The sequence below is a fragment of the Pipistrellus kuhlii genome, unplaced genomic scaffold (assembly GCF_014108245.1).
Source record: "Pipistrellus kuhlii isolate mPipKuh1 unplaced genomic scaffold, mPipKuh1.p scaffold_m20_p_2, whole genome shotgun sequence".
NCBI lineage: Eukaryota > Metazoa > Chordata > Mammalia > Chiroptera > Vespertilionidae > Pipistrellus > Pipistrellus kuhlii.
The window spans coordinates 45290925-45312030 of record NW_023425515.1 but is presented as its reverse complement, the minus strand read 5'-3'; the positions used below and the strand labels follow the sequence as shown (position 1 = coordinate 45312030).

The following is a 21106-nucleotide window of genomic DNA, read 5'->3' as shown; positions in this document are numbered from 1 at the left end:
CGAATGGTTGAACCACTGGTGGAATAGTCGCTGTGATGTGCACTGACCATCGGGTCAGATGCTCAACGCAGGAGCTTACCCCTAGTGGTCAGTTTGCTCCCACTGGATGAGCACCACTCATCCAGAAGCTGGGCTCAGGGATGGCAAGCTCAGAGGAGGTGGTGGGAGCCTCTCCCATCTCAGCTGCTGACGGGTGATAAGGAGCGAGTGGTCCTGGACTGTGAGAGCCCAGAGCCCTGAACTGGGAGAGGGATATCTGACTGCTGGCTTAGGCCCGATCCCCCCAGCAGGCAGACATCCCCAGAGGAGTCCTGGACTGGGTGAGGGTGCAGGCTTGTTGAGGGACCTCTCCCCCCACCTCCAGTGCACAAATTTTGTGCACAAGGCCTCTAATATATGGAGAATACCACTGTAAGATATAATGAGGAATACTAATCCTAGTATTTCTCAGTCACCTGTGTTTGAAGTTAATATTATTAGAGTATAAGGAATCTTAAAGATGATCAAATCCAACACTTCCTTTTTTTTTTTTTTAAATATATTTTATTGATTTTGTACAGAGAGGAAGGGAGAAAGAGAGAGAGATAGAAACATCGATGAGAGAGAGTCATCCATCAGCTGCCTCTTGCACACCCCCTACTGGGGATGTGTCCGCAACCAAGGTACATGCCCTTGACCGGAATCGAACCCGGGACCTTTCAGTCCTCAAGCCGACGCTCTATCCATTGAGCCAAACCGGTTTCGGCGCTGCAACACTTCCTTTTAAGCTTTAGATGCTCTGAGAGATTAGATGCTATCCTTCAAGGTCACCGGATAGTTAGGACTATAGGATCTCTCATTCACCAAACCAGTTGCTTCTACTATGTTATGCTGTTTCATCAACCCAGGGTGTTGGGTTTATTTGTTTTCCAATGATCCTACCTGGAAGTATTTTTTAGGATATGTTAATATCTAGTCTAAATATGTTGGGTAAATTAAGAAAGTACTCATGAACTTTTATGGGATATTGTGTTAGTGAAGTATGCCATTTAAAGTTGTAAGCTCTTCACATTCGAATTTATACATCTTTATGAAATGGTTTAATAGTAGGAAGTGATGTTTTCTCAGAGATGAGTAAATATCATAAAGAATGGAAATCAAATAAAAATGTAGGCAGTTGTGTAATATACATAATTGACTCTTTACCTTTCTCTCTTGTAAGGATGAATTCAGAATGTGGTTTTGTGCAAAAATTCGCTTGCTTTCTCTGAAAACTCATCAATTTTCGAGTCCAAAATCTATGGCTAATAAGATTTCAAATGGCCATTCTGTTCTTTTAACTGAAAATCTGGCTGAAGAGAACAGGCATGAGATAAGTAAATATTCACAGACACAATCAGAACAGGTATTGTAATCCTAGTTTCAAGGTTTCTTTAAAAATCAAATTGTTACATTTTATGCTATCATGTATAGTTGTAATTTTGTGTTTGGAGTTATTTTTGAGATAAACTTATATGCATATAAAATACTTGTTTTTACTGTATTATAAAAGTTTAGGTATTACTAAAAGAAACTACATTTACATTTCATATGTAATCACTTTAAATTTAATATGTTGTTAGATGATAGATTTGTCTTAGTAAATGTAATTGAGAACTGGTGATGATAATGCTTTTTGATGTAACATTTATGTGTTTTACAGATTCGTTATTTCACCCACCATAGTGTAAAATATTTCTGGAATGATACGCTTCACAATTTTGATTTCTTAAAGTAAGTGATTTTCTTTTGTTTGGATTATATTATGAGTATATTGAAAATGTTCTAGATAGAAAAGAAATCATTGTAATGTTACATAAAATTGAATAGGTTTTATTGACTTATCATTAGCAACTTCCAGTGTTATTTGAATACTGATTAACCATTTTAGAATGAAATGTCACTTGCAACTTGTATCTTGGCAAAATTTACATAAAAATGAAAAAGTAGTATGATCCTAAAATCCACTACATCTGAGTTCTTTTCTTTTTGAGGGTTCATCTCAAAGTGAACTTTGAGAATACCTATCTGAACTGTTACCTCCCAATATGCCACAGTTCCACCCACTTTTACTTGAGGAATGAAGAGATAGAAATTTAACTTCACTATGTAAATAAAGATGGGACATTGTCAAATGTGTTAAACGTTGGGTAGGACAAATTGGCGTAATCTCTTAAAATTTATCACTGGATAAATTTTTGTGTAGGCTTCAAGTTATATAAGTACTAGTTAATTAGAATTCTATTTTTATTGCCTTTGTTAAAGGGATTCTTATAAAAATTCAACTATCATTGCTTGAGAGTGCTAAAGGAATTCTTAATATTAGCAATCCCCCAAACCCCCTGACACTAAAGAATTAGAATATGCTGGAATGGACCAAGGCATTTCCAAATGGTTGTGAAGACCATTCCTAGTTAAGAACCATTGCCTTACAGAATATTGCCAATGAGCTGGTGTTTCAGTTTAAAAAAAAAAATTTGACTTGCAGCTGATTGCTACTGCCTTTGGAGAAGTCATCAATTTCAGTGGGAAAAATCATGTATTAGATCAGGGAACGATTTCGATGAATGCTTTTATAGGAAGAAAATAAGTGAATAGGATTTCTTACTGTGAAGCTTAAAGAATTAAAGAGGGGGGGAACTAACTAAAGAGTAAAACATTTTTTTATTATTAGTTTGGAATTCTCAAACTATCATACTCTAATTTTATTAGTCTAGTTATTAGCTCTTACAGCTTTGGAGCACAGCCTTAAAAGATAATAATAATATTATACAACACGAATATTTAAAGCCATCTTATCTTGTGATAGATACATTGTATAATATAGAAGTTGCCACTTTCGAGACTTAGAACTTTTACTACTGTTTATCTTAGGGATGATTAGATTTTAAAATTCCCATTCATTATCTAATTTTTTTGTTAAGGATTTCTGTTTGTAAGGAAGTCACACTTCAAAATCAGAATATAGAAAAATGAGGCATTAAGACATTTGGATATTTTAAACTTTGTTTAAAGTAAAAACTTTGGATTTATTTAGGGGACTGGATGAAGGTGTTTCTTGTACGTCAATTTATGAAAAGCATAGTGCAGGACTGACAAAGGGGATGCATGCCTACAGGTAATTTTTATCCAACTAAAGTCAGATCTATTATCAAAATTCCGAAATACAGTAGTATGTATAGTTCACCCTTTACCATATAGTTGTACATATTAACAGATATTTAAATATTATAGATATAGTACTTGACAACTTATTGATTTTTTATTTGGGTAAGGCTATCTTTCAGATTAAGAGTTATAAAAATACTGGTGCTGATATGAAGTTGATATCCCTGAAAATATACCATATTTCATCAGTTCTAAGGTGTACATTTCCCCACATTTTAACATTTCTAAAAGGGGAATGTGTTATACAGTGGCTGGAGAGTCATCTTTTGTCTTTCTTAATTTTATATACAATAATGGGTATATCTTATAATTGATAGCATCTTGGACTTTACTGCTATATATTGGGAATTGTAAGCATGAGCTCAAATTTATTACAGTGAAATTTATAAATTGGAAGACAATCTTTTGTTATCATATTATTGTCTGCTAAAGTATTAAAATGTATTGGTGTATTGCATATTTAAAGATAAGTGCCATTTTCAAATTAAGTTAGAAATTTTCTTATAGTAAAATGCTTATCTTTTCAAAGTGTAAAGAATATACTAGTAAGAGTCTCTTCATTTACACTTATGATTCTTAAAAGGAAAGAATTACTCTATCATATATAAAGTACTATTATAAGGACTTTAAGCAGAAGGATTTAAACAGTTTTTCTTTTTTTATTGTTAATCCTCATGAGAGGATATTTTTCCATTGATTTTTTTTTAAGAGGGGCAAAGAGAGGGAGAGAGAAAGGAGATAGGAGGAGGAAAAAGAAGAGGAAGAGGAGGAGGAGAGAGGAGAGAGGTAAGAGAGAGAGAGATGTAAGAGAGACACATCTGCTTGGATGGGCTGGGGATTGAACCTGTAACCCAGGTGCAAGCCCTTGACCGGGACAGTGACACTCTAACCACTGAGTAATACTGGCCATTGCTAAGCAACTTTTTAAAAGTATTTTTTTTTTTTAAGAAAATGTTCCGTATACAGTTCTTTGAAATGAACAATATAGCCGAAACCAGTTTGGCTCAGTGAAATGAACAATACACACACACACACACACACACACACACACACACACACACATATATATATATATTGATTTCAGGAAAGGAGAGGGAGAGTGAGTAAGAAACATCAATGATTAAAGAGAATCATTGATTGGCTGTCTCCTGCATGCCTCACACTGGGGATTGAGCTCGGGATCTAGGCATGTGCCCTGACTGGGAATGGAACTGTGACCTCCTGGTTCATAAGTCAATGCTTAACCACTGAGCCACGCCAGCTGGGCATTTATTTTGTTTTATTAATCCTTACCCAAGGATATTTTTCCCATTGATTTTTTTTTTTAAGGGTGAATGCAAGGGAGGGGGAGAGACACAGAGAGAGAAACATTGATGTGAGGTACACATCAACTGGTTGTCTCCTGCACATACCCCAATGAGGGCTGGAGACCAAGCCTGCAACTGAGGTATGTGCCCTTGACTGGAACCGAATCTGAGACCCTTCAGTGGACAGGCTGATGCTCAAACCATTGAGAAAAATTGGTTAGGGTTTAATACAATATTCTTTTTAAAAAAAATATTTTTTGGTATATTTTACTGATTTTTTATTTTTATTTTTATTTTATTTTTTTACAGATAGCAAGGGAGAGGAATAGAGAGTTAGAAACATCAATCAGCTGCCTCCTATACACCCCCTATCGGGGATATGCCTGCAACCAAGGTACATGCCCTTAAATGGAATCAAACCTGTGACCCTTCAGTCCATAGGCCGACACTCTATCCACTGAGTCAAACTGGTTAGGGTTCTTTATTTTTAATCAATTTTTATTGATTTCAGTGAAAAAGGGAGAGGGAGAAAAAGAGAAACATCAATGATGAGAGAGAATCATTGATTGGCTGCCTCTTGCATGACCCCCACTGGAGGTCAAGCCTGCAACCTAGGCATGTGTTCTTGGCTGGAATCGAACCTGGAACTCTTCAGTCCACAGGCCAATGCTCTATCCACTGAGTCAAACAAACTAGGGCAAAGAACAATATTCTTATTAGAAAAATAGTACTGGGTCCCTTAAATTTATTTATTTAGGTTTTGCAAAAATTACTTGCAATTTAAGAATTTTTGTTTGAGAATGGAAAAGAAAATCTTTACTGACATTATTATAGACTAGTTAGAAAGATATATGTCACACAAAAAGATATGAGTTAGAATAAATCAAATGATAGCTGTATAGTTATCCAGTATTACCTATTTAATTTAAATACTAAAGGTAGAGAATTTGAATTGTAGAAGACAAGCATATAGAAACATGAATGTGTAAGTTCTAGTTTAGGAGCAGTCTGTGGTTTGAGCTTTATGTAATGAAGTAACTTCCCAATATTACACTATTATTATGTAATGTAATGTAATGTAATACTATTATTATATTTTCTTGTCATAGAAAATTGCTTTATGGAATAAATGAAATTTCTGTGAAAGTGCCTTCTGTTTTTAAGCTTCTAATTAAGGAGGTAAGACTATTAGTATACATGTCTCAATATTTGTAGTCAATAGATTTGTCAATTTGAAAAGAGCCATAATTTAAGTAATAAGACCTCTTAATTTTCTGTTTATCATCTTTTACGAGCGGCCTGATGCACAGATTCGTGCACATTGAAAATAAATTAATTAGAAGAGATATTGTAATACCACTATTTGCTCTTTTTCTGTAATAGAAGTGTCAGAGATGAAAGAAAATTAGTAAAATGTATATGAAAATATTGTATAAATTGATTAATGAATAAACAATAACAACAAAGATATGATATAAAAACAAAAAAGATATAAAAACAAAAACATGATATAAAAACAACAGTGATAAAAACAATGACTGATAAATTGATTAAACTTATTCTAATATCTCCCTGTGTACCACATTAAGAGTAAAAACACTTTCAGAGTGCTTGACTAATTTCCCTTGTGATGAAGTATTTACAACTTTAACGTTCCACACTCTTCGAACTTGAGAGAAAACAAGATATAGCTGACCATGTCCGAAAATGGGTTCCTACTTTGTCTAGAGTTTGTCCTTTGGTTTATTAATAGTCATCGCAAATGTTGGCATCACGGGAAACTGTCTTCGAATTAATTTAAATGGGAGGCACAAATCAATTCTTGGAATCAGAACAACCTCTTCTTCCTCAGATCCTGTTAATACTTCAGCTTTGATTATGTTAGGTCGCAACTATTTGATAATAAATCTAGTACCAATTCAAAGACTCCATTTGCTATTAAGATTTCTCTGTAGCATGATGATTGCACCTACTTTCAGTTTTAATTTATGACACAACATTCCTTAAGGAGTAATACTATTAAAGGAATTTGGTGGGAAAATTTTCCTTTTCGGCATCATCCGTTGAATCGACGGAATCATTACTCAAGTGTGAAAATCTCCATCAAGTATATCCAAAATTTCTTCATTTAATTTATGAAAGTGCTCATTTTTTGGACAAAGAATCACGTTTAGTTATGTTTTTAATATTATCTATAGATGTACTATTTCCAAAGGTAGCTTCAATAATAGATCTGTTACAAATCATTTCAACAAAAACAGCCAGATTCACGATCGACAATGACAGATGGAAACATGCGTGCATCTGGCGTCATTGAGAGCTTTATATGTATCATGAGTATGTAAGTCAATGTTTATTTTGAAATTGCCAGTGCATGTCATATATACTGGCTGGTTGGTCGGTTGGATGTATGTATATATGTGTGGGTGTTCGGTCACTTAGTCTTTTATATATATAGACTAGAGGCCCGGTGCATGAAATTCGTGCATGGGAGGGGGGTCTCTCAGCTCAACCTGCACCCTCTCCAATTCAGGACTCCTTGGGGGATGTCTGATTGCCTCTCCCAACCCGGGACCACTAGCTCCTTACCACTTGCCTGCCTCACTGCCTGATGGCCCCTAACTGCTCCCCTACCAGCCTGATCACGCCAGCTGCTCTCCTGATGGCCTAATCGCCCTTAACTGCCTCTATCTCACACTGTACCTGGGACCTAGGGTTTCCTCCTCCTGCCGGTCGCAGGCACTCGGCACCCTGGCTTCCCTCCCTCTGACTAGCCGCAGGCACCCAGGACCTGGACCAGCTTCACCCAGGCCAGCCATAGCTGCAGGGGGCTGTGGGTGGGTGGCTTGTCCCTCTCCTGGGCGGCAGCCATAGGTACTGGTGCCCGGGATTGCGGGATGTGTAGTTTCTTCCTCTTCCCAGCTGTAGGCACAGGCGTGGGCACAGCTTCTGGCACCCGGGACCCTGGGGTGGGTGGCTTGTCCTGGCGCCTGGGACTGCGGGGAACGTGAGGCATGTGGATTGTACCTCTCCTAGGCTGTAGGCACAGGCACAGCCTCTGGCACCTGGGATTACACGGTGTGGGTTTGTCCCTCTCCTGGGCTTCAGATGCAGGCACAGCCGCTGGCGCCCAGGACTGTGGTGTGGTGGCTTGGCCCTCCCCGGGGACTGCAGGGCATGTGGCTTGTCCCTCTCTTGGGCCACATTCACAGGCACAGGCGCAGCTGCTGGCACCTAGGACTGTGGAGTGGGCGGCTTGTCCCTCTCCCAGACTGCAGGTGCAGGCACAGGCGCAGCACTGGCACCCGGGACCTCGGAATGGGCGGCTTTTCCCTCTCCTAGGCTGCATCCTGACTGTCCCCATTCCTCTCTTTTGTGCCTGGCTGGTCCATATTTCTCTCTCCCCAGTGTTGAGTGTCTGGACAGTTATGGCGTGATGGCATGAGAGCGTGACAACGTGAGAGTGTGATGACCATTTGCATATTATCTCTTTATTATATAGGATTTCTTTATTTTTATTGTTTCTTTTTATTTTTTTTCCACTTGGAAGGTAAAGTTAATAACTCAAATAATTTAGTGTATGACTTTCCTTTTTTGTCTAATTTTTTTTTTTTTTGTTCTGTAGATTATTATTATTATTTAATATATTTTATTGATTTTTTACAGAGAGGAAGGGAGAGAGATAGGGAGCTAGAAACGTCGATGAGAGAGAAACATCGACCAGCTGCCTCTTGCACACCCCCTACTGGGGATGTGCCCGCAACCTACGTACATGCCCTTGACCGGAATCGAACCTGGACCCTTCAGTCCAAATCCACTGGGCCAAACCAATTTTGGCTGTTTTCTGATTTTTAAACAGTTTATCATGTGAACTGATGTTTTTATTGAGGAATTTGCACTTTAACCTGGTAAGAAAACATGTCAGTACTTTCTGTAGTGACTGTTCAGTTGTAATCCTATATAATAAAAGGATAATATGAAAATAGAGCGGACAACAGAACAATTGAACAACCATTCAAAGTGTAATATGCTAATGATATGCTGAGGCTGCTCAACCACTTGCTATGACATGTACTTACCACCAGGGAACAGTCAGTCTCCTGGTGACCAGATGCTATGATGTACACTGACCACCAGGAAGCAGTGCTCTGACTGATAGGTTAGCTTGTTAGTTCCGGCCGGTGATCCCTCCCTGGCCCAATCCCCTGCCCAATCATGCACCAGTGGGGCCCCTCAGCTTTGGCCTGTGCCCTCTTGCAATCCGTGACCCCTTGGAGTATGGTGGAGGGCTGGTTTCAGTGATCCATCAGGCCACTCTCCTTGGGAGGGCGCCAGATGCAGGGCTCGTGGCTGGTGGGATGAGCAGGAGCTGCAGGCAGTGTTGGACTGAGGGTTTCAGCTGGATCTCTGTAGGCCACCCAGAGTTTGTGCACTGGGCCTCTAGTTGCTATAGAAGAGGTTTGAATAAAGGTTGTGCATATAAAGGAAGGGAATAAGATGTTGTCTAGCAGTTAGACTTTCCAATCTGTCTTTTAATTTTTTGCTAAAGATCAAGTTAGTTTGTATTCAGTGAATACTTTTAGTAGAAATAAAAGATTGTTTTAATCAGTTGCTGAGAGTGACTATATGATGTTGCTTTAGAATATAACAAAATATAATGATTAGGAATTAGAAAGCTCTGTTTGTAACATGGTTCCATCAGTAACTAGCTTTGGTCATCAGAAAATCTTTCTCTTTGCTGCTCCTTTACTTATAAAAGTAGAGCAAGTCCTTTCTGATGATCTCTTTCTGATTATCTAAATAAAAGTTAGAAAACAGAAAACTAAGAATGCATTCTTAATTAAATTGTGGCTCTTTATAATTTGGAAGTAAAATGGGACTATGTATGCAAAGTGCCTTGAGAGGGACAGAAGCGTCAGTTTTACAACATTGGGGTAGTACATGCTTATCCTATAGTATCCTATCTAATAAAGAAGGAATATGCTAGTTGAACCTCACTCTGTCACAAAATTGGTGGCGTCCACAGCCAATAGGAGGGGATATGCTAATTGACTGCCCCACCCTTAAAGATGGCGGCACCCACAGCCAGTAAGGAGGGAATATGCTAATTAACTGCCTCCCCTCAGAGATGGCAGCACCCACAGCCTAAATAAGGAGGGAATATGCTAATTTACTGCACCGCCCTCAAAGATGTTGGTGCCCAGTTCCCTCAGCCCCGCGGGGCAGCAGGAGCTCTGCATGCCTGCCTCCGGAGTCCCCCAGTTCTCAGTCTCCCAGCTTCCCAGGGCCAGCCCGAGGTGCAGGCAAGCCTCGGATGGTGGTTGCCCAGCCCCCCAGGGCTACCAGAGCTAGTTGAGGTAACCAAGGCCAGTTGAGGCTTGCACTGCCGGCAGTGGCAGCAGCAGAGGTATGATGGGGCGTCACCTTCCCCTGATTGCCTGGTCGCTTCCTGTCCCAGAGTGGCTCCCACACTGAGGGACCTGCTCCCCCCTCCAGTGCATGAATTTTCAGGTACTGGGCCTCTAATCTTAAATAAAAAAATGGAAAATCTGTATGGTTATAAACATTTTATTCACTTTGACTTCAAAATCTTGGGTTTTTTTGTTTTTTTGTTTTTTTAGGTTCTCAACCCATTTTACATTTTCCAGCTGTTCAGTGTTATACTGTGGTGCACTGATGAATACTATTACTATGCTCTAGCCATTGTGATTATGTCTGTAGTATCAATTCTAAGTTCTCTATATTCCATTAAAAAGGTAAGTTCAATTTATTATGTATTTCACAACTATACTTACATTTTGTACAGTGCGTAGAATAGTTCTTGATACAAAGTAATACTCAATACAGATTTTCTTTTAGTTATGAATATGTCCCTTTTTTTGAGGTGGGAAGGCATAAGTTTTTTAGAGTCAGTTTATTACTTCACTACTTAGAGGCCATAGTAGGGGTCTATAATTGTTTTTCATAGACTGATTCTAGTGTTTTCAGGGATAAAGTGCTTCTTTTGTCTAGCTAAAACATCAAATAATTTTTTAAATCTTTTAGTCTTGAGAATTTTAAGGGCAGAGTTATAAGCATTTATTGTATTAACTTTATTTTATAGTACCCTTACTTTTTAATATATTGAAGAGTGGTTTATATTAGCTAGTTTTTATTTTTCTTATTTCAGCAATATATCATGTTGCATGACATGGTGGCAGCTCACAGTACTGTGAGAGTTTCAGTTTGCAGAGTAAATGAAGGTAAGTACTTCAGGTGACTCTTGACAAAAATAAACCAAAAAAGATTTCCATTAAACATTAATATATGAAGTAAGTCAATGTGTTCAATATACATTCTTAATATATGTGTGAATTTGTACTCATCTCTTAGTTTATATCAAATTAATTCACTTATATGAAATTGTGTTTTTCTACAATGTAACAGCTATTATACTAGGCTATGGGGATGCAGTGATTACTAAGAAGGACATAGTTGTTGCATCACTAAACTTCAGACTAGTTGGAAAGACAGATGATAAATTGGATAATCAAGTGTGACAAAGGGAGCTTATTAGATATTAGAGTTCATTTACTGTAGATTCCAGGGATGGCTTCTTTATAAAAGTATTTTGTAAGAGGTTGAATTAGATAAGAGGTAGGTGAGAAGATAGTATGGTGGAGATGAGTGGGGAAAGGAAGAGGGTTCTAAGTGCCCAAAGACCTGGAGGTTGGTCATTGTAATAACTGAAAGAAATTCAGTTTGGCAGATGTAAAAAGTAGATGATGGACAGCCTTCAAAGGTATGTTAAAGAATTTTTGACTTATTCCAAAATGCAATGGACAGCCATTGAAGGATTTTAAACAGGGGAGTGATCTGATCATTCTTGGCCTTTTTGAAAAAATTATTCTGGCTACCATGTTCACACTAGTTTAGAGGGAAGTAATCCTGAAGGCATGAAATGGATTAAGGTGAAGGTTGTGGAAATAGAGAGATTTGATGTGGGTTTGAAAACTATTTGTAGGGCTATGGAACAGGATTTTATGATTCATTGGATGCAAGGTCATAGAGCACACATGTCAAACACAGGTCCCGCAGGCCAGATCCTTGATAGCATGTGAGTTGGTTAACAGCACTGTTAAGGAAAAGATTGTTCCACTCATTTTAAATTCACATTTCTGATTAACATTGTCAGTTTATGACTGTTCAGTAAACCATTCTGCCCGCGATTTAGGCTGGATTTTAGATTTTGGCCCCTTCTCTGATTGAGTTCGACACCCCTATCATAGAGTGATGTCAGACTGGGGGGTGGATGTTTAATTAACATAGTTTAATTAAATAGAAGGAGAAGCAGAATTGTAGGATGGATAATGTTTTGGTCATGTTAGTTTGGTGAGATATTAAAGAGGTAAAGAAGATACGGGGGAGATAGCAGAACATCATGGGCCTTGGGGGCCATAGCTACTTAGATTTGTGAGGAACACCGAATCAGTCTCCATTTTCTTGGCTCAGTATACCTCACTCAAGTGTAAACAGTTTGGCCTCGCAGGTTTCTCCTTTCCTGTGCTTCCTGGTCACTTGCTATTTTAGCTGGGAGTATCTGTCTGTCTCCCTTACCTGAAATGTTAGATGTGTCAGATTATTGGTGCTTCTCTTCTTGCTCTGCTGCTGCTGGAGATAATTGGGAATGCTAGGACATATGTACCATTCAGTTTATGTTGTCCTATCCCCTATGTATAGTCTATCTGATCATTGATATTTTATTTCCTGGTAGACCTAAGAGGAGTTGAATTTCAAGTGGTGTTAACAGCTTTAAAAGTTTTAAAAATAGGTATCTTATTTAAAAATGAAGATTATTATATCTATGTACCAAATATCATTAGAATCCTTTAAGGGTTTTTTCCTCATAGCTTAGTAAACTAGTTCTTTGTTGTTGTTGTTGTTGTTGTGTGTGTGTGTGTGTGTGTTTTACAAAGGAAAGAGTGTCCTACACACTGTCACAAACAATAGTTTTCTTACCCATTTTTGTTTACAAACTAATGCAACTGTCTTCTGAGGATAGTATTAAAAAAATGTATACATACTATAAAGGCAGTGTTTATTAAAATACATTTCATTTTCAAAATGAAATATTATAGAATATACAGCTATTAGCTTCTGAAGTGTTTACACATTTTTGGGAGAAACCTTATATAAGGCAATCCTAAAGAAAAACCTTTTACTTGTGAAGATCTTCTAAAAAGTCTTTACCTAACTTGAATATAGTATACACATTTTTAAGGAAATAATGAAATGGATAATATATCAATACTTATTTTAAAATTTTATTTAAAATAATGTCTAAAATATTAGGACTATTTTAGGAATTTTATTGATAACACAATGAGACTTTCTAGATTATAAATGGTGGCAATAGAAGAAGAATGCTACAAAAAATGCTGTTAGAAGAGAAAGTAGCTAAAATTTTCAATGCTTCTGTTTTCAAGGGATTATAGAAATTTGAATATATTTATCCATTGCAGGGGATCTCATGAGGACTTACTATTTTCTAAAAGGGTATTAGCTAAAATTGATCATTGAGTGTTATAAAGAATGTTGGAGCCCACCCACCTGTTTGGTCAGAGAGGACTTGCATTACCTATGCACAGTTAGCTTGTCGGGACAAACTAGCCGACATTAAACACCATGCTTTGTTAGCTTAAGGAATAATCATTTTCTTGTTGAAACATTTTGTTTATTGGAATTTTTCTGTTAACTCCTTTATATTTAACATTTCATTGAGATCAGATGACCTTTTGTTTGCTTATGTTTATTCTAAGTTAAAGAATATTGTTTTCCAACTTTTTCCTTTTTTCTTTTTTTAAATCCAGAAAGAGAAGAGATCTTTTCTACAGAACTTGTGCCGGGAGATGTTATGGTCATTCCATTAAATGGGACTATCATGCCTTGTGATGCAGTACTTATTAATGGTACTTGCATTGTAAATGAAAGCATGTTAACAGGTAAACTAAATGAAATGAGGAAAATCAGATTAGTTGTTTATAATGAGAGTAGATTAAGTGGTTGCTGATGAATCTATTTCAAAATTAGCTATGCTGTTTATCTTTTCTTTATGAATGTTATGAATGTCATGGATATTGAAGTGTTTTTTTTGTTTTTGATTTTTATTCTGAGTGGACCAAATTCTGCATTATGCTTACCTGTGATACTAAATCACCATGCTGGTCATCACTGCATTTCTTGGCATGCTCCTGTTTATTCTTTTTAATATGAGGAAATGCTTTGTAGTAAGGGAAGAAGAAAGAATCCGTGGCTTATAGAGAATGCAGTATATTTGCTTCCTTATTTGATGTGTAAACAGTGGGACTAAACGCTATATTTTTTTTAAAGTGGGGAGAAGTAGACTTCAAAATGATTATTATTATTTATTTATTTTTGGAAATTCACAAGCTGAAGATAGAACTTTATATCTTTTTATCAAATGAATTTTTTTAATTGTCATAGCTAGTCTGGCAAGAAAGTGATTCCTATATAATGTGTTCAAACTTAAGAATTTTTTCCTGAAACACACTCACACATAAGTATCCCCACACACTTGTTGGCTTTGAAGCGGGAATTATGGATGTTACACAGAATTAAATTTCAGTGTTAAAAATAATTTTTCTCCGGGGAAAGGGAGGGAGGAAGAGACTGAACATAAACTGTGCACCTATGGATGAGGACAATGAGGAATGGGGAGGGGGCGGAGGGTGGGGTGGGAACCTGATGGAGGGGGGAAAGAAATGAGGAACCTTTGTAATAATATGAACAATAAAGATTGATTTAAAAAAAATAAATAAAAATAATTTTTCTGTTATTGTCTGAGGAACTACCATGATACTTATTATTCTCTCCCTTCTAGGTGTGTTTGTGTTTGTTTCTGGGGGTTAGGAATAGGTCTTCACATCTCTGTGTGCTGGAGGCTGCACCACAGTGCTTTCCAGTTCAGTTCTTAGGGATAAAAGAACAGGTGCTGGGGATAAGGCAACTCTTACCTGGTATCCTTTTTTGAAACTTGACACAATCATTTAAAAATGATTATCTTTGAATCATAGATCACTTTCAGGAATTATTGTGAGAGACAAGATTTGATATATTGGCTAAGGAAATGGGTAGACAAAAAACTAATTTAATAAGTTATGTTATCCATTATGAGAACTCTACTTTAGTAGCTGTTATCTCAAGTTGTATATGTTTGCCACTGATTTCTATACTCTAATTTATGATTTTTGTTTTTAAGGAGAAAGTGTTCCAGTGACAAAGACGAATTTGCCAAATCCATCAGTGGACATAAAAGGAACGGGAGATGAATTATATAGTCCAGAAATACATAAACGACATACTTTGTTTTGTGGGACTACTGTTATTCAAACTCGTTTCTACACTGGAGAACTTGTCAAGGCCATAGTAGTTAGAACAGGTAAAAACATATCCCTTCTTGCGTATTTGATACCTACTAAATGTTTAAAAAGATATTCTGTTTTGAATATTGTAATAAGTATGATGCCACTTGGGATACTGGAAATATCGAGATCACTATGTAAATTATGATTGTTTAACCACTAAGCTGTACACCCGAAGCCAATACATCTATATATAAAAAAGCCTAAGTGACTGTTTGGTAGCTGTGTCGCACACTGACAACCAGGCGGCATATGCTCAAAAGCACAGTCATGGAAACAGAACAGACTGATGAAGCAGAGAGGGAAGGGAGTTGGCGGGAGATTAACCAAAGATCTTTTATGCATACTGCAGGCCTAGTGCACGGATTCATGCACCAGTGGGGTCCGTTGGCCTGGCCTGTGGAGATCAGGCTGAAACCAGCAGTCTGACATCCCCTGAGGGGTCCTGGATTGTGAGAGGGCGCAGGCCAGGCTGAGGGACCCCACTGGTGCATGAATCCATGGACCAGGCCTCTAGGAATGAATGAATGAATGAATGAATGAATGAATGTTCTTTTTTGAAAAAGAATTCTAATTTCATTTTCTTCTTTAAATTTTTTAAAAGGATTTAGTACTTCCAAAGGACAGCTTGTTCGTTCCATATTGTATCCCAAACCAACAGATTTTAAACTCTACAGAGATGCCTACTTGTTTCTTCTGTGTCTTGTGGCGGTGGCTGCCATTGGGTTCATCTACACTATTATCAATAGCATTTTAAATGAGGTATGTACATGGAACTCTTAGTAGGGTTTGAGTTTTAATGATCACATATGACTACTAAGGATTTGAAAAGTGGCTAGTGAGGCTAAAGAACTAAAATTTTAATGTAATTTAACTTTTGAAAGCCATATAACACTAATAGCTACTATTTTTGGAAGTAGATACAGAACATTTCCATCATAATAGGAAGTTCTTTTGAATGGCTTTGGTTTAGATGGTCTCACTTGCTCTTTTATGACTTAAATAAGGAGGAGTAACCACATACCAAAAGCTTTATTTTCTCTTTTTTTAACTTATGGGTTATATAGCATTAAAATTATTTGTTAGTTAATTTAAGATACAGCTGAAGGATCTTGTCAAATTTCTCTTTTCTATTTCTGTAAAGACTGGTATAGTGCAGTGCTTATAGTAAGAGTCAGTATCTGACAAATGTTTGATGAACTTCAAAGTGTGTAGTGTGTGAAGTATGTAGAGCTACTACTATATTAAAGGAGAATTTTCTTTAAAAATAGCTGTCATTCCACAGTCCATTGACAATATATTGAACTTTCTATTTTTAGAATTTCTAAGGGAAAACATTATAAAGGGCTAATAGAAGTGTTTATATACACATACTTGTTATATATAAAATTGAAAATGGTTTCTGGGTTTTTCACTAAAAACCTTACTAGATGAGAAAATAGTGCATTTCTGTGCATCTTCATTATTGGGGGAGGGGTATGACACTTACTTTTCTGTGAATTATAGGTGGAGATTGGAGTAATAATTATTGAGTCTCTTGATATCATTACAATCACTGTGCCACCTGCACTTCCTGCTGCAATGACTGCTGGCATTGTGTATGCTCAAAGAAGATTGAAAAAAATTGGTATTTTCTGCATCAGTCCCCAAAGGATAAATATATGTGGACAGCTGAATCTTGTTTGCTTTGACAAGGTTGGTTCAGTTTCGTAATCATTCTCATGTATGTGTGCTGATGGGGAATCGAATCCGCAACTTTGATGTATTGGGATGATACTTTAAACAACTAAGCTACAGGCCAATTGGCCAGGACCTCATAATCATTATCAAAGGTTATTCTGTAGATTTTAAATACTTAGATTAATGTTTTCTATATTCTTTATCAACCAATTTGCACACATTTTAAAATGGTCCTCCTTTTCAACTTACTTGGCATATGTACCATTTTTGTATATTTCTCATTTTTAATATTTTGGATATTGCTTATTTGCCCAATTCATTCATATCCAAAATTATGTCTTGTAGTAGTAATAGTTGTAATAGTAGTAATAGTAGTAAAGACTTTCTAATCTTTTGTGTTTTTAACAGAATATAGTCCATACAGATATATTTACTAGAATTTTATTGCTATTAAGTATATATGTTTAGTGTTTGCTTTATGATTTATTGAATATATTTAAAAATAATGAAGGTCACTGATTTTTCTATTTTGTGAAAATAAAAAATTTTGTACTTATGTGAAATATACCTCATCTCTTAACAAAGGGTTTTCCTTTTCTCAACTGAAATTAGTTTGCCTAACAGTTTTATTTTGACAATTAAACTTGGGTAACTGATATGATAAGAATTTGATTTCTGTGCATCTTCATTATTAAAGAAAAAAATGGGAGACAAAATATATTTTTGCATTTTGCTTTCATTTTACTTTTTGTTAAATTTATTGGGGTGACATTGGTTAATATGTACAATTCTATAATACGTCATCTGTATATTGCATCATGTGCTCACCACCCAAAGGAGACAAAATATTTTTTAACAAATATTGAGTTAAAAAAAGAGATCAGATTCCAAGACTAAATTTCATAATTATCTGTTTAGAAAATTTCAGTTACACTTTTCTTCTTTGGAAAACATTACCAGTAAAATTTTTAAGCAGAAGCAGACATAAAAGAGGAGGAAAGATCAAGTGTAATAAACCCTCACATACCCAATACCCAGGTTTGACAGTTATTAGCATTTTGTTTAGATGGTCTCACTTGAGACCATCTTTGTTTAGATGGTCTCATTTTGAAGGTGGCAGCATCAGACATTATTTCACCCATATGCCTCAGTATGTATCTCTAGTTGTTTTATAAAAAATTACAGTACCGTTATAACTGTCTACACTTTACAAAATTAGCAGTTCCTTAGTATTATCTAATATCCAGTTCATATTCACATTTCCCTACTTTTCTAAAAAAAAAAAAAAAAAGAAGGAAAAAACCTATAATTTTACAGTTTGTTTTTAAGTCAGAATCCAAGTTATTGCATTTAGCTATAATTAATCTGTAACAGTTGCTTTTCTTCCGTCATCTGGTTGAAACCAGGTCATTTATATCCTGGATTTGGTTGATTGCTTCCCCTGATGTGATTTACCTTGTTCCCTTCCTTTTTAATGCTTTACTCTTGTTCTCCTATGTAGGCATCCTTTATTGATTTATAGGTTAATTGGTGCATTGTCCCACTATTTTGTTGTTGTTGTTTTTTTTAATAATATAAGTCTGGAAATATACAGATGTATGCATATGTCTTCTTATAAATAAAGGATCCATACCAAGGATCTGCACCCTTTTCTCCACTTTAACCATTTGTCCTGGAAATTATTCTCTTTCAGTATATGGAACTTTTACTGTTTCATTCATTTGTTTGTATACAGCTGTATATAGTTCTCCATGGTGTATATGTAGCAGAACTTATCACAATTTTTGTTTTTGGAGGCATTATTCATACTTTGTATGTGTACCTTTTTTAGACTGGAACTCTTACTGAAGATGGTTTAGATCTTTGGGGGATTCAACGAGTGGAAAATACACGGTAAATATTAGCTACTAATACACTTGATTATTAGTTAATTTTAATAAATATTTTTAAAATATGAAACATTCAAACATAAAGAAAATAAGTAATGTAACAGACAGCTTGTATACCCACCATGAAGTTAAACAGTTGACATTTTGTAGTTTTTGCTTCAGATCTTTTAAAAAGATTTAAAATATTGCAGATATTGCTAAAGCTTAATCTACCCCTTTCCTAACTGCTATCATCATTCTGAAGCTGTGTTCTATTATTACCTTTGCACGTTTTTATATTTTCACTATATATGTACCTGTCTTTTATAAGCTATACTAGAGGCCCGGTGCATGAAATTCGTGCACGGGGGTTCTCAGCCCAACCTGCACCCTCTACAATCCAGGAGCTCTCAGGGGATGTCCTACTGATGACTTAGGCCTACTTCCCGTGGTACTCTGCTCTCTGCGGGCCTGGAGGTTTTGCTGCAGCCGTGGATATGAAGCCCCCATGCCCTGCTCTCCGTGCTCTGCCTGCCTTGCCATGCGCCATGTGAAGGAAGCCCCAATGCCCTGCAGTGTGCTCTGTCTGCCAGACCTGGGGGCTTTGCCAACACCAACACACTAAGGAAGCCTCCATGCCCTGCTGTCTGGACTCTGTGGGGCCTGGGGCTTTCCCGCTGCCACGGAAACCCCCATGCCCTGCTGTCTGGGCTCTGTTTGCCGGGCCTGGGGCTTCCCCGCTGCCGCCGTGGTAGGGAAGCCCCCATGCCCTGCTGTCTGGGCTGTTTTTGGAGCCTGGGGCTTCCCTGCTGCCATCGCAGCGCTAACTGCTGTCCAGGCTCTGACTGCCCTGTCTGGGGCAGATCAGAAATGCCTCTGGAGTCGGATCCAGCCTTGCTGCTCCTGTAGACAGGCTGGACACTCCAGCAGTGGAGCTGAGAGGACTGGGCACCGCCAACTTGTGGCTATGGGGGCCGCCATTTTTGTGACGAAATGATGGTTAATTTGCATATTATTCTATTATTAGATAGGATATGTACCTAAAAAAATGTACACAATTGACACCCTTGTACATGTTTTTGCTGCTGTTTTGTTGCTTAACGTTGTTTTGAAGATTTCTCAATGTTGATATAAATAGATCTAATTTATTAATCTTAGCTGTTTTTTTAGTATTCCATTATATGATTAAATCGTAATAATTTCTTCTTCTAAAGCAGTGTTTCCCAAACTTTTGACATATGTGTACCCCTTCTATAATTTTCGTAATGCTGAGTACTCCTTGTACTCATGAGAACGTAGAATTAGGCGCAGCTAAGCCCGGTGCAACATGTACCCCCACCAAACTCCCACCAAACTCCAGTGCAACACGTACCCCCACCAAACTCCTCCCGTATCCCTGAGGGTACGCGTACCACACTTTGGGAAACACTGCTCTAAAGGATAGTTTCATTTTCCCCCCCTCCCTTTTACCTTCCATTTTCACAATGTTGCAATGAACATTCTTATACACAACTCGTAGAGAGCACATAGTTGAGTTTCAGTACACTTTCTTCCTAAAAAGGTCAGTGCTGGGTTATGGATATAGCACAGACAGTGCTGCAGCCTTAATAGGTATTGCCTAATTGCTCTCTAAGTGATGGCGGTGTTAACTCACTCTCCCTCAATGGGTAAAGAGATCTGGTTGCTCCACATCCTTGTCAAACTTGATATTGTCAGACTGCTAATTTTTGCCAAATGGATTGATATGAAATTACATTTTATTGTTGCTTTTCTTATAGTTTCTTTATTACTTAAAAAGCTGAGCATATTTTCACATCCTTCTGTGTATTGCCAGTTTATAGCCTAATTTTTCTTTTGTGTTGTTAATCTATATCTTATTCATGTTGTTTGAAGTCCTTTGTATTTTCTGTTTAATTTTTTAGTACTATGCATTGCAAAAATATTACACCATTCTATCATTATTTTACTTTGTTTTACTGTCTTTTTGATGCTAAGTAGTTTTACTGTTACAATTGTGTTTATGTTATTTTTTTTCCTTCAAAAGTCTGTGATAGTTTGACTATTGTTTGGTTCATGTAATTTCAGAGTTGTTAAATCTCCTTGGTAAATAAGTTGTCTTCACTTTGGGAACTTATTTATCCCCAATAATGCATCTTGCCTTAAATTTTATTTCTTATAATGTTTTTATATAGTTTCACATCAGTTTTCTTTTGCTTAATTTTGCTTTGTATATCTTTTTTACCCCCCCTACATCTTTACTTCTCAATCTTTCTGTGCCATTATGTTCATAACAAACAAAGTTGTGTTCCCAGTACTTTTTTTAAAAAAAAATATTTTTAAAATATACTTTACTGACTTTTTTACAGAAAGGAAGAGAGAGGGATAGAGAGTTAGAAACATCGATCAGCTGCCTCCTGCACTGCCTCCCCAACCCCCCAACTAGGGATGTGCCTGCAACCAAGGTACATGCCCTTGACCGGAATCGAACCTGGGACCTCTCTGTCCGCAGGCCGACATCTATCCACTGAGCCAAACCTGTTTCGGCTCCCAGCACTTTATTTCATTTCTCCTGACACCTTTTGTTATTGCTGTTGAGAAGTCTTACCAGGTCTCTTTAATAATATTTTTTTTCTTTTGTTTTATG

General features: G+C 37.0%; 1 protein-coding gene across 13 annotated transcripts in view; it reads left to right on the top strand.

Moving 5' to 3' along the window:
• The window catches only part of ATP13A3 (ATPase 13A3), an 89111-nt gene that overhangs the window by 25908 nt on the left and 42097 nt on the right, over positions 1-21106 (top strand). For 10 of the 13 annotated variants that reach the window (XR_006742071.1, XR_006742072.1, XR_006742074.1 and 7 more), the window contains 11 exons: positions 1202-1384; positions 1682-1752; positions 3056-3136; positions 5603-5672; positions 10115-10249; positions 10663-10735; positions 13343-13474; positions 14752-14931; positions 15519-15676; positions 16421-16609; positions 18426-18487. Coding sequence is in view for 8 of the 13 variants with exons in the window: in XM_045583852.1 (XP_045439808.1) it covers positions 1202-1384; positions 1682-1752; positions 3056-3136; positions 5603-5672; positions 10115-10249; positions 10663-10735; positions 13343-13474; positions 14752-14931; positions 15519-15676; positions 16421-16609; positions 18426-18487 (1334 nt within the window). In the remaining 5 variants the exon portion in view is untranslated. Of the gene's footprint in view, positions 1-1201; positions 1385-1681; positions 1753-3055; positions 3137-5602; positions 5673-10114; positions 10250-10662; positions 10736-13342; positions 13475-14751; positions 14932-15518; positions 15677-16420; positions 16610-18425; positions 18488-21106 lie in introns of those variants that run through there. The other 3 variants (XM_036443924.2, XM_045583854.1, XM_045583855.1) reach the window with 3 other exon arrangements.